Source organism: Meles meles, chromosome 6, assembly GCF_922984935.1.
Source record: "Meles meles chromosome 6, mMelMel3.1 paternal haplotype, whole genome shotgun sequence".
Lineage (NCBI taxonomy): Eukaryota > Metazoa > Chordata > Mammalia > Carnivora > Mustelidae > Meles > Meles meles.
In genome coordinates this window covers 120611867-120624105 of record NC_060071.1, presented here as the reverse complement: position 1 = coordinate 120624105, position 12239 = coordinate 120611867, and the positions used below count along the sequence as shown (strand labels likewise).

General features: G+C 57.2%; 1 protein-coding gene across 1 annotated transcript in view; it reads left to right on the top strand.

Annotated features, from left to right (window-relative positions):
- Window positions 1-12239, top strand: part of RIN3 (Ras and Rab interactor 3) — a 117693-nt gene that overhangs the window by 79111 nt on the left and 26343 nt on the right. Inside the window, exons 5-7 of the mRNA XM_046008758.1 lie at window positions 1018-1109; window positions 8082-9641; window positions 11665-11973. Of these exons, the coding sequence (XP_045864714.1) occupies window positions 1018-1109; window positions 8082-9641; window positions 11665-11973 (1961 nt within the window). The remainder of the gene's footprint in view (window positions 1-1017; window positions 1110-8081; window positions 9642-11664; window positions 11974-12239) is intronic.

Below are 12239 nucleotides of genomic sequence, written 5' to 3'. Positions count from 1 at the left end.
GGGGTGCATTGGCTGTTGTGGCAGGGAGCGGGGACAGATGAAATCCTTGCATATAACTGGGTCACGGTGGAGGAGGTGGTCCGTGGTGATGCAGCCTCAGAGGCTCTGTGGAATCAACGTAGATGCTGTCGCCTGGGATGCGCCGAGAGGTGGGAATGAGCAAGGCACACGCGCTCTAAGCAAATGAGCGCGCCTTCTGGGGAGGCAGCCGGGAGGCCCCTGAGTGCGAGGGAAGGGTGTGCGGTGGGCAGAACGGAGGAGCTGGCACGCGAGGCAGAGCAAGGGCCAGGAAGGCCCTGGAAGGCCCTGGATGCAGTGGTCCCGAGTTGGCGCTGGCCCCCTGCCATCCCGGCAGCATCTTGACCAACAGAGGAGGTGGCTGAGAGAGTGTGGGAGACTGCCCTGGGGGCTGGGGTGGACCCCAGAGCAGCTGAGGGACTCTGCTGCCCATGGCAACATACACAGAGACCCAGGAGCCACTGGAAACCCAGCTGGCAGGCCAGACAGTCACCCAGGTAAACTGAGGCAACACAGGACTGAATGGTACTATCCTGCCAAGTTAGAGATTGGGGTAGTGGTGGCTGGAGGTGGGAATGAGTGCTGAGGGCGCAGTCTGGGTCGGGGCCTGAGGCACCCCGAGGGGCCGACTAATAGCCTTCACTGGGGAAGTCTGACTGGGTGCTCTCTGCCCATCGCCGTGTGGAGCAGCAGTGGGTAGCAAGCAGGAGGGGCTGGGTTCCTCCACCCAGAAGGGCACCGTTAGAGGAAGCTACCTGGGCTTCCCACGAGACAAGAAAACAGGCGACCAGGGAAAAGAGTCTCCCATTTCTGCAAGTCCCTCAGGGCTGGCCCAGGACTGCATCTGACTGGTTGCTTCCTCATCCACAGGGCTCAGCCCCCCAGGGCCAGGGAAGTTTCTGGTCTCCCTAAAGGCCCCAGCAGCCAACGGGGGGTCCAGGGAACGGACACATGGGTCCCTCTCCCCGACATGACCTCTGGCCTTTCCTGTCTCCACAGAGACTTGTTGCCTTTCACGCTGAGGCTGCCCCAGGCCATCCTGGAGGCCAGCAGCTTCACAGACCTCGAGACCATCTCCAACCTGGGCCTGGGTAAGTCCCCTCTGAGGTTCAGGGCAGGAGCAGGGCTTTAGGATGCGACGACCAGAGGGGCACAGGGGCAGCCCCTCGGGCTGAGTCCCAGCCCCTGTGGGACCTCCCGTCTCGCTCCCCAGGCTGCCAAGCCCCCGTAGCCCAGAGAGTCTCCCAGTTTTCAAAAAGGCACCTTTTACAACCGCCCAGAAGGTCTGACGCACAGCCTTGCGGGGTCTGGGAAAACCAGGGCCGGTCAGCACAAGCTGACCCCACTGCCAGGACGAGGCTCTGGGAAAGCCTGAGCCAAACACCCGGGCCTTTGTCTGCTGACCAGAGCTGGGCACCAGCACGACTCCAGCCCTGGCTCCAGGCCCACCCTCGCCAGAAGCAAGGGCGACAGGAACATGGCTGTGAACCATATGTGGGGTGAGGGACGGGTCAGTAACGCGCGCAGCCCCAGTGACCTCTCCCTTCAGGTCTGAAGTGGCATAATGACACTTTCAGGGCTTTGTACTTGCTTGGCATTGTCTTTGTGTCATCCTCGTGTCCCCATTTTCAAGATAGAAAAGCACTGAGCACCGTGGAGAAGTGTGTCCAGAGTGGGCCAGGCGGGAAAGCACAAAGCTGGGATGTGTGCCGAGGCCTTTCTGACCCCGAGCAGGGCCTCCCCGCTGGCCCTCGACAACACCTCATGACCTTCTCCATTGTTCTGCAGCAGTCAGGGCCCAGTTTGAGGCCAAGTCAGCAGGGAGCAGGAGATGCGTGGGCTCGGTCTGGGGAGGTTTACTTCTGACAGGAGGGTCTGTGTGCCTCAGGCCTTGAACACCGTGGGGTTCAGGCCATGTTGTGTGCTGGTCTCAGCCTATCAGTGCCTGATGTTGTGGTTGGACCAGCCCTCGGGGTTCCTAAGACGTTTGCAAGATGCCCTACGTTTGTAACAACCATTGGGAGACTGAACAAATAAAAGTTTATTGCTCGCACAAGCTGGAAACTACATAGCACCCCTGGGGCCCCACAGTGAGGTCATGGGAAGAACGCTCATGCATAGTTTTGGAACGTGGGTGAGGTCCAGAGCCAACGGCCAAGAAAGAATTCTTGAGACGTCTTTGGTGCAAAAAAGTGGTTTTATTAAAGCACGGGGACAGGACCCTTGGGCCCATAAGGGCTGCTGCACTGGGAATGTGAGAAGTAACTAATTACATACTTGGGAGTTGGGGGAGGGAAGGACAAAGGGAGGCATCCCAAAAGGCTTTCACATGCTGCAGAAGCCTCTTAGGATCCTGGGCGCCCCGCTGTTGCAAGCTGAAGTTGTTTTTCCTTCTAGTAAGGCACTAACATTAAGACAGTTGGGAGTTCCCAGGAGGGATGTCACATTCTGCTATCTCAGGCCCTTGTCAGCGGGCTACAGGTCGTAAAGAAATTTAACTTTGTTTCCGTTCCCTTCTGCCTCAGTTTCCCACATCACTCATGAAAGAGAGGGGGAGGTTAGGGCTCCAAGAAATTCTATGGATCTCTGGAAGTTAGGCTATTGATTTTTCCTTGCAATTTTGTGTTGATTTTCCTTGTAATACATTTTCCTTGTAATATCCAAGACCTTGGTAAATGGAGGGAGACTTCCGTCCTGAAGGGCTGTGATCTCTATCCGTGAACCATTTGTTTTTCCCTTCCCTTAGCTTTAGGGGAGCTGGGAGTGCATGAGGAATGTCTCATGTAGCCCACCTGGGAGTGCGGGGGTGGGGTGGGTGGGGGGCGGGGGTGTCAGCCTGTGCTTTGCCCTCAGTTGCCTTCTGCTCGCTCATCACACGGGCTTGGGGTTCTGCTTTTATTGGGGCTGACAGTGGGAACCTGGGGTTTCGCAAGCTCACTCAGTTGAATTGAAAACACGGGGGACGGGAATTTAGTATGCTGGAAGAGAAAACAAGTGGCCCAAACGGTCGTTTATCTAAATCGACCAAGATCGCTAAAGCAGAGGAGCCTCCGTGGAGGAAGGCAGCCGGGATGTTTAGGGCTGTTTAGTCTTGTGACTAGCTACATGTTTATTCAAGATATTGAGGGAAATGCACGCCTCAGCCATCAAAGCTTAAGTCAGCACTTGCATTGCAAAAAGGAAAAAAGACTGGGAGGGATTACACAACAGGCAGGTGTTCCTGGACTGACCTTCACCTATAGCACTGATATGAAATATGCAAGACAAAGAAAATATGCCCAGGGCCCCCCCACCAACAAACATACACACTAAGCATTGCGCATCTCTCATTGTTGTCGACCAGGGGTTCTCCTGGCAAAGAACTGAAACCCACTTGAACTAGCATAGATTAAAAGGGGACTTAGAGAAGGAACACTGGGGAATCTCCAAGAAACAGAGCAAAAGTTCAGCGGGGCTTTGCTGCCAGCAACGTCCCACACCCTGCCGCCCCCAACTGCCGGCCACTGCTCCCCTCCGCCTCCACCCAACCCGCTCTAACGCTGGCCCTGCCCCACCTGCTGACCTTGCCCTTGGAGTAAGTTGTGAGGCTCTGTGTCTCTTATCGGAAGTGTCTACAGTTTACTCTGACATTCTCCCCACTTTTTACAAAAAGAGCAGAATGTAATGAATAATAAATATCCAAATTGTCACAAAGCCTGGGTACTGGGGCAGGGATAATGTTGCTGAAACAGAGCTATATCTTTGCAGGGTCAGCACCATGTGATAACCCAGAAGGGTTGCTCATGGTCCATGAGCTGACCTCAGAAGGTCCAGGTTTGGCCTTAGACAGGCCAGCACTGGGGAGAGCAGGCTGTAGAAGCGTCATCCTGGGGCCACAGAACTCACACAGGCAGCAATCCAGCATGAAGTGACTGAAGTTACAGTCGATTCTAAGTGCCGGAGGAACGTAGAGAAAAGAACGGTAAATAAGGGTTAGATTTGCAGAGGGTCTCAGACACGTTGGAGGTATATATACACTTAACATGCTTAAAACATGTTTGGAGAAAGCACCTGTTCTCTTCCAAGCTTTTCCCAGTTTGCATGGAATTTGCTTTTTCCTTTATATTCTACAATGAGCGGTCTCCTAGTTACTAAATGCCCATCAACCACCCAAGTGTGAATGACACCTCAGGAGTCCAACTGCCCATCCTTGGGATGCCACAAAAATATGAATTCGTGGAACTTGTTGGACTTTCAAGCTGTTTCCATGGTATCTGGAATACTTTACGGCATTTACTCATCCCCTCTCTGTCTGCTGCTAGTCTGGGGCTCCCATAAGCATGAAACCTTCATCACCTTGGCCCTCAGAGCCAATGGCCCAGTACCTGGCCTGACCCAGGCCCAGTGAGAGTTGGAGGAGCAGACACCTAGCAAGAGGTGTCCCCAGCCGAGACGCTGGCAGGCCAGCGACACATCCCCCTCGGTCCGGGAGCAGCACAAAGGCAGGAAGACACAGCTGCTCAGGGAATCTCCAGCAGCTGAGCTGAGGCTTGGCATGGTGCCTATGGGCCTGGGTGCACGCGCGTACACACCACCCCCCCCCACTCTGCTTTGCCAACCACTAGCATTGCATGACTGGGTTCCGCTTCTCCCCGGCCTTGGCATTCTGCAGGCTGCAGAGAAAGTCACCTACTTCCCTTTTTTTTTTTTTTTTTTCTAGTGTAAAGGCTGCCACTGTGGTTCCCTGTCAGGCTCCCAGACCCTAGGATGCAGCTTCTCGGTCCCAGCTTCCCCCATCCCTCAGAGTGGCATTGGCTTTGAAACTGCCCTAGCAGAATATAACCACGAGGCTTATCTTAGAGGCGGGGGAGCTGTTCCTAGTCACCCAGGCCCTGGGCCCATTGCTCTGAACCCCCTTGTCTGTGCTGATCCTGCCAGAATCCACATGCAAGTGGTGGAAAATGTGCTCTTTTTTTTTTTCTTTCCTGTGCGTGATGGCCCCACCTTGCTATGCTGAGCCAGGCTATGGGGCCGGCCGGAGCTCCTCGGCCCTCTTTTTGCCCTCCTCCTCCTATTTTCTCGTCTCTTCTTGCCTATAGCTGTCCTCCCCTGGTTCGGATCAGTCCCACGTTACCATCAAAATGAACCTTGCCTACGAGCCCGTGCTCAGAAGCCCGCCTGCTCTGTGCCAGGAATGCCTCGGTTCTGCAAATATTCACAGCCTAGAGGCAGCGGGAGGGAGGCAGGCAGAACCCCAGAATTCCAGTCCCGGCGCTAGTCATATGGGTCAGGGTGTGCCCCAGAGCTGGGGGCGGGGGTGACACAGAGGAGTATACGGGAGGTCTGGACGGGTCAGGAAGGCTCCACCAAACAGGTTCCATCTGACCTGGGTGGTGAGGGGTAGTAAGAGTTTGCCAGGTGGGGAGGGTAGAAGAAGGAGTCCAAGCAGAGGGAACAGCATTTGCAAGACCTTAAAGTGGGACAGCCCCGTGACATGTTCAGGAAGGAGTGAGTAGGGTAACTACTCCGCAGGTGAAACTGTAAAAGATGTGCAGGTCCAGATCCCACAGGCCTTGAATGCCAGGCTAAAAGGTCGGCAGTGATTCAGTTCTGAACAAAGAGCAACCAAGGGTCTGCTCTGTGCACAGCATCGTGTCACAAGGAGGAGACTGGGTGGAGGTGTGGGCAGGCTAAGGCCGGGGTCTAAGTGAGCAGTGAGAATGTCCAGATGTAGGCGGACAGTTCCGTTCATCATCTGCCCATGACTTCATCTTTACCCAAAGGAAGGTCTTAAGAGAACCTTTAAGAGAACCTGGAGGGGAGCGTCAGGGGCCTCTGCTCACACGTGGGGCTGCTGCCGGTTCACCTTTGAGTCAGACTGGCTTCTCCTTGCTGGAACGCTTCCCAGGAGACTACTGGGTACTGGTCCCGGGTAGACGGGGCACACGGGGCTTCTGGTGCTCACCCTTTGGGGCCAGAACATCTGTGCGCTTAGTGTGAAGCACCCGGAAGAGTGGGCCAGTCATGCAGAGGTGAGTAGCTGCCCCAGAGAGCAAATGCAGGGCCCAGACCATCTGTAAACCGGCCTGTTCTGGCCGTGAGAGAGCCCGAGGCTCCCCTCGCATGCCGGGCTCCCCACGTCCGCTGGCAGTGGCTGTGAGGCATGCAGAGCTTTGTGAATGGGGAACAGTTTCCGTGAACGGTTATCATCCCTGTCACTATGGAAACAGCTGGCCAGCTGCCCCAGGCTGCCCCACACAGGGTCTCTGCCCAGGCCAGGGCTGAACGGGGAGCCTCTTTCTCCTCCCTGGGAGGGACACATGTTCCGGGGTGGGGGGTGTACACACACTCACTTTTGGTCAGTGTCCCAGCAGCCTCATTGTCGTGGATTGTACCCTGCTCCCCATGACTGGAGTTGCCACCCCCTGGCCGACAAGGTGGCAAAGGCCCACCTCCCTGGGCGTGCCTGTCTCAGGGCAGGCACACAATGGCTGCCATCCGCCATCTTATCATGTTCCCTTTCTTTCAATGTCTAGAGCCTGTGGTGTTCTTACCACATCCCCGGTTCTGGGGCGCACACCACACTGGAGCTCCGACCCCGGGAGAGCAACTCAGATGGGAAGTGTTGCAAGTTCCTATGAAGGAAGACACAGAACCCCAGGGGCTGAGCACACACGCTTTAGATCTAGTCTGACTGGGTTCAAATCCCGGTTCCTCCACTCACCAACCTGTGACCTTGGGCAGGTTGTTTAATCTGTCTGGGTCTCTAGTCTTCATGTCTTTTGGGGGACAATATTGGGACTTACATCAAAGGCCTGTGGTCAGGGGTCAATGAGATGACCCATGTAGAGCAAGTGGCCCACACAGCCAGAATGCAATGTGTGTTTGCTCCTGACGTTATTTTTGGCAGTTTTCTTAGTGACGAATCCCTCCCAGAAGTAAGGAGCTCGGGATGAGAGGCTAGAGGCCTGGCCCCATGGTTAGCAAGGAACTCTGCGATATCAGTGTCTAAAATTAAGAGGCTGAGGAGATGGGCATCCCCACCGCTCTCCAGGGGAATCTGCCGGAATGAGTCCACGGGGGCCTAGACACCCTCTGAAATGACTCGCAAAAAAAACTTGGCTCCCTTTTTGGAAGATGGTGAGCTAGATCCTCGATAGTACCCAGAGGTCAGGAACTCAAGAATTCCAGAGCTAGCCAGCCGCCTGTGCCCTCACAGCTGGGACATCCCATGCCCCTTACCCAGAACATGCCTGGCACTGACTCATCTGGGGAGGGACAGGCCTGCGTCAGTGGCCATAGCCGTGGGCCCTCTATGGGGGTGGGTCAGGAGAAAGGCCTGTGCTGGAACTGAGAGCCAGCAGTGCAGCCCCCGCACACCCCGCTTTCTGACCCACCCGCCCCCACCACACACACACACACACACACACGCACACACGGAGGGCATGGGACATTTGCCTGTTTTAACATAGAGATTCATAGTCTGAGGCATTTCGCCTTGGGGCCATTGTTCCCCATTTGGATGGTCAGGTCTGAGCTCACCGGCCACAATGCATACTTCGTTCCTCCTAAACACAGCCACCGTAGTGGCCAAAATGGGACCAAAGCACCTCCCCCATGGGGTCCCCTATTCTAGAGATGACCAAAGATGGAACCCTGGAAAAGTCAAGTCACCTGCCCCAGGGCACCCAGCCGGTCGGTTGCAGAACCCTTTGCCTTCTGTCCCCCCACCCTGTGCCTGCACCCCGTGCCATCGATGCCCTCCTGGTGGGCTCTCACATGCCAAGGGCAGAGCTGGAGCTCTGCCTGTCACCACCAGGTCCCAGCCCCACCTCCGCAGAGCCCCACCTCCGCAGAGCCGGGGGCACAATCAAACGGGGCTTCCCCTCTCGAGGCAGGAAGTGGTGGGAGAGGTTTAAAGCAGCTCAAGAGGGGAAACAGCCCTCAGAGCAGTGAAGCAAACCCTAGGACCAGCCCTGCCCCCAGCCCGCCCACAAACGCCACCCTCCACCCGCCCCAGCAGGCAGCAAGTGGGGGAGCCTGGCTCTGGGACCGATCAGCCTCTTCTTCTCTTGTCTCTACAGGCTTCTGGGACTCCTCGCTAAACCCCCGGCGAGGCGGTGGGAGCCCCGCGGAGCCCCCAAGAGACCCAGCCCCCGGAGCACCCTCAGCCTCCAGCTTCAGGTCCACGGCCCATTACGAGAACTGCTCGTGTGAAATTGAGCTGTCCATAGGAAATGACCGCCTGTGGTTTGTGAATCCGATTTTCATCGAGGACTGTGGGGGCAGTGCCCTGCCTGCCGACCAGCCACCCCCTGGAAGCTGCCCCTTGCGCCCGTTGCCTCCCACCTCCTTTGCTACCTCACCCACCTCCAAGTGGGCCCCTCGCCGCCCAGCACCCCCTCCCCCAGCACCCCCGCTCCAACCCTCCAGCCCCCTCCGGTCTCCTCCACCGCCCCCTCCTGTTCTGGCCTGTCCTTTGCCCAGTCCCCTCCCAGTGACTGCTCCCCCACCTCCAGAGGCCTTTCCTCCTGCACCCCCGGCGTCCGCCCCCCACCTGGCACCCCATGCCCCAGGCCCCCCCAGCCACCCAAGCCAGCCACCCATGGCAGCCTGTGAGAGGCTTTCACGCCCCCCCATAGGCTTGGGCCCCCTCAGGGAGGAAGAGATGAAGCCAGGGGCAGGCCCCGGCCCCTCGCAGCAGACGCCTCCCCCTCCAGCACCCGTGAAGAAGACCCTTCCTGCCGCTCCTCCCAGACGCCGCATCTCTGAGAAGGTCTCCCTGGAGGACCAGAGCGCGGGGAAGGTGGACAGGGGGATGCCTGCAGAGGGGGACCAGCTAGGTCTTCCCAGGTCATTCCCGCTCAGCCCACCTCCCCAGGGGACCTCAGACAGTCTTGGGGACAAGTCTCAAGGGAGCACAGAGCAAGGTCAGGAAGCAGCGGCCAAAACCAGTGATCCGGGCAGCATGCCAGAGCCGCCGAGAAAGATCCGACAACCCCCAATCCCGCCCCCCAGGAGGAAACGGATCTCCCGGCAGCTGGCCTCAGGCCTTCCCAGCCCCTTGGAGAGCACCGAGTCCTCCATGAAGGAGGAAGCCCCCGAGAAGCCTGCACCGGGTCCCCCCAGAGAAGGCCAGAGCCCTGCCTCCCAAGCCAGGACTCCCGGCACCCGGCCCCAGAGCACGGCCGAGTTCAAGGGCTCCCTGGCCTCCCTGTCGGACAGCTTGGGAGTGCCCGCCTCGGCCACAGACCAGGACTCCTACTCAACCAGCAGCACGGAGGAGGAGCTGGAGCCATTCGGCAGCGGCTCCGGGGGGAAGAAGAAGCCGTCGGTGATCCTGGGCAAGGCACGCCACCGTCTGAGCCTGGTGAGCTTCACCAATGTCTTCCACGCGTTCCTGTCCAACAACCGCAAGCTGTACAAGAAGGTGGTGGAGCTGGCGCAGGACAAGACCTCGTACTTCGGCAGCCTGGTCCAGGACTACAAAGTGTACAGCCTGGAAATGATGGCTCGCCAGACCTCCAGCACTGAGATGCTGCAGGAGATCCGCACCATGATGACCCAGCTCAAGAGTTACCTGCTGCAGAGCACCGAGCTCAGGGCCCTAGTGGACCCCACCCTGCACCCCGAGGAGGAGATAGGTCAGTCCCGGGCCTGGGGGGGTGGGGGAGGGATGATTCTGGATGGTCCCCCCACCCCCCTCCTTCTACAAACTGACCCCTCTGCTGATCAGCTTCTTACCTGGCAAGTTCTGCCCCTGGGCCCATGAGCCTGTGGAAGAAACTCAAGTACAGGCACGGCCTCCCCCCCAGCTCCCCTCCTGCCCAGGACGCTACTGATTTCCTTAGGGAGACAAGCACAAGGAACAAGTCGAGGTAGATGAAGTTTTACTGTGTGTAGCTGCGGAGGGCCTGAGCCATCTCTGCAGCTCCTGGGGCTCTCAGAGATGCAGACCACCGCCCCCCCCTCCATCCAGAGGGCACAGGCTGCAGCCACCCCCCACCCCTGCACTTTAGAGATGAGAAAAACGGGCCCTGCCACGGGAAAGGACTTGGTCAAGGTCACGCAGGAGTCAGAGGCATGGGGGCTGCTCACCGTGAGTCCCCTGCCTTCGGGTCACCACACCTCTAGCTTCCGAGGCTCCGAGGGCCAGTGGGGTCACGCTGGGCAGGAGTGGGCTGAAGCAGACAAGGGCAGCTGCATGTCCTCTGTTGCAGAGGCTGGAAAAGTCAAGGGGAAGAAGGAGTGGGTAAGATGAGGACCTGGGACTGGGTGGGGGCCAGCACCAAACACAGACATGGGTCAAGCCCAAGCCTGCATGGCAAGGGAGTGTTATCTGGATCTCTACTGAGACTCAATCATGGGAGCATGGGCCCCAGCCTTACCCCCCCAGGAGTAGGGCAGCTCAGGTGTCTCCCTAGATAGACAAGACCTGCGCCCTCCTCTGGGGATGGGATAGAGCCAAAAAGACTTCCTGAGAACACTTCCCTACCGTCAACCCAAAGGTACGAATATCACCATGGTGTCAGGCAGGCAGGGTTCAAATTCTTGTTCAGCCCCCACCTAACTGAGACCCACACCATCAGAGCCTGAGTTGGGACGTCTGTAGAGTGGGGATAATGACATGTATGTTGCAGACTTGCCATGAGACCAAAGCCAACTAAATCCTGTTCCACTAGCCAATCAGGATGCCTCTTGGATTAGATGACATTCAAACAGCAAGAAAGAGATCATGTATGTAGATGTAGCTGTGGAGTGACTTTTCCAGGCAAAGGGCATAGCAGGCACTGAGGCTCTGAGGCAGGAGCAGAACAGCAGGGAGGCCAGGATGGCTGGAGCAGCATGAACACGGGGGTACAGGCAAGGTGATAAGTGAGAACAGACTACAAGGCCCCGGGTGGGAGGAGGGGGTGGGGGGGGGGCCAGGGTTTTTTATAAGCCACAGGGAACACTCTGGCTTCTACTATGCATGAGGTGAGAGCCATTGGAGAGTTCTGAGCACAGGAATGTCGGAATCAAACATGCCGTAACAGGCTTATGCAGGTTGCTGTTCTGAGAATAAATGAAAAAGGGCCAGGGCAAGAGACTAGTCATATAACTCAGGGAAAAGATGATGGCAGCCCAAGTTACGGCAGTGGCCATGGAAGTGGTGAGAAGTCAGATTCTGGTTATACTGTATTCTTGAGCCTCGAGGCAAGTGGATTTGAGAATTCAAAGAGACACATTAAGAATAATTCTAGGGGCGCCTGGGCGGCTCAGTGGGTTAAAGCCTCTGCCTTCGGCTCAGGTCATGATCCCAGGGTCCTGGGATCGAGCCCCGCATGGGGCTCTCTGCTCCGCAGGGAGCCTGCTTCCTCCTCTCTCTCGGCCTGCCTCTCTGCCTACTTGTGATCTCTCTCTGTCAAATAAATAAAATATTAAAAAAAAAAAAGAAGAATTCTACAAAACATTTCCTAGCCTCCCCCCCCCCCGGGCCCTCCATATACAACTGCACAGGTTGTGTACCGCACAACTCCCATGTAAAGAGCGCCCTTTGAAGTTATGCATTGGTAGGCAGCCCTGAGTTTGTCCTACCAGGGACCAGGAGACGGGGACAGCCACACTGTTGGGCACCAAAACTGGGTGGCTGGGTTCCTCACCCTCCCACCCTCCCCCCCCCCACAGAAGCGATTGTAGAGTCGGCCTTGTACAAGTGTGTGTTAAAGCCCTTGAAAGAAGCCATCAACTCGTGCCTACGTGAGATCCACAGCAAGGATGGCTCGCTGCAGCAGCTCAAGGAGAACCAGCTGGTGATCCTGGCCACCACCACCACTGACCTGGGTGTGACAACCAGCGTGCCGGAGGTGCCCGTCATGGAGAAGATCCTGCAGAAGTTCACCAGTATGCACAAGGCCTACTCGCCTGAGAAGAAGATCTCCATCCTACTTAAGACCTGTAAGCTCATCTATGACTCCATGGCCCTCGGCAACCCAGGTAGGTAGGCAGCCAGAGGAGCCTGGGCTGGGGGCTCTCTCTAGGGACAGCAGTACTGTATGGCCCTGGGACCCCTCCCCAGCAAGGACTCTGGAGCCTTTGGAAGGCACGAGAGAACGCTTTCCAGGTTCCGAGGCCTGTTGGGGCAGGATGGGGCATGGTGGGGCGGAATCTCTGGGCACCTCTTAGGGGTTACCTGGAGATCAGTTGGAGGGCCGTGAGTAGCTTCCACATGGGAGGAAAGCAAGGAAGCCAAGCACACTGCA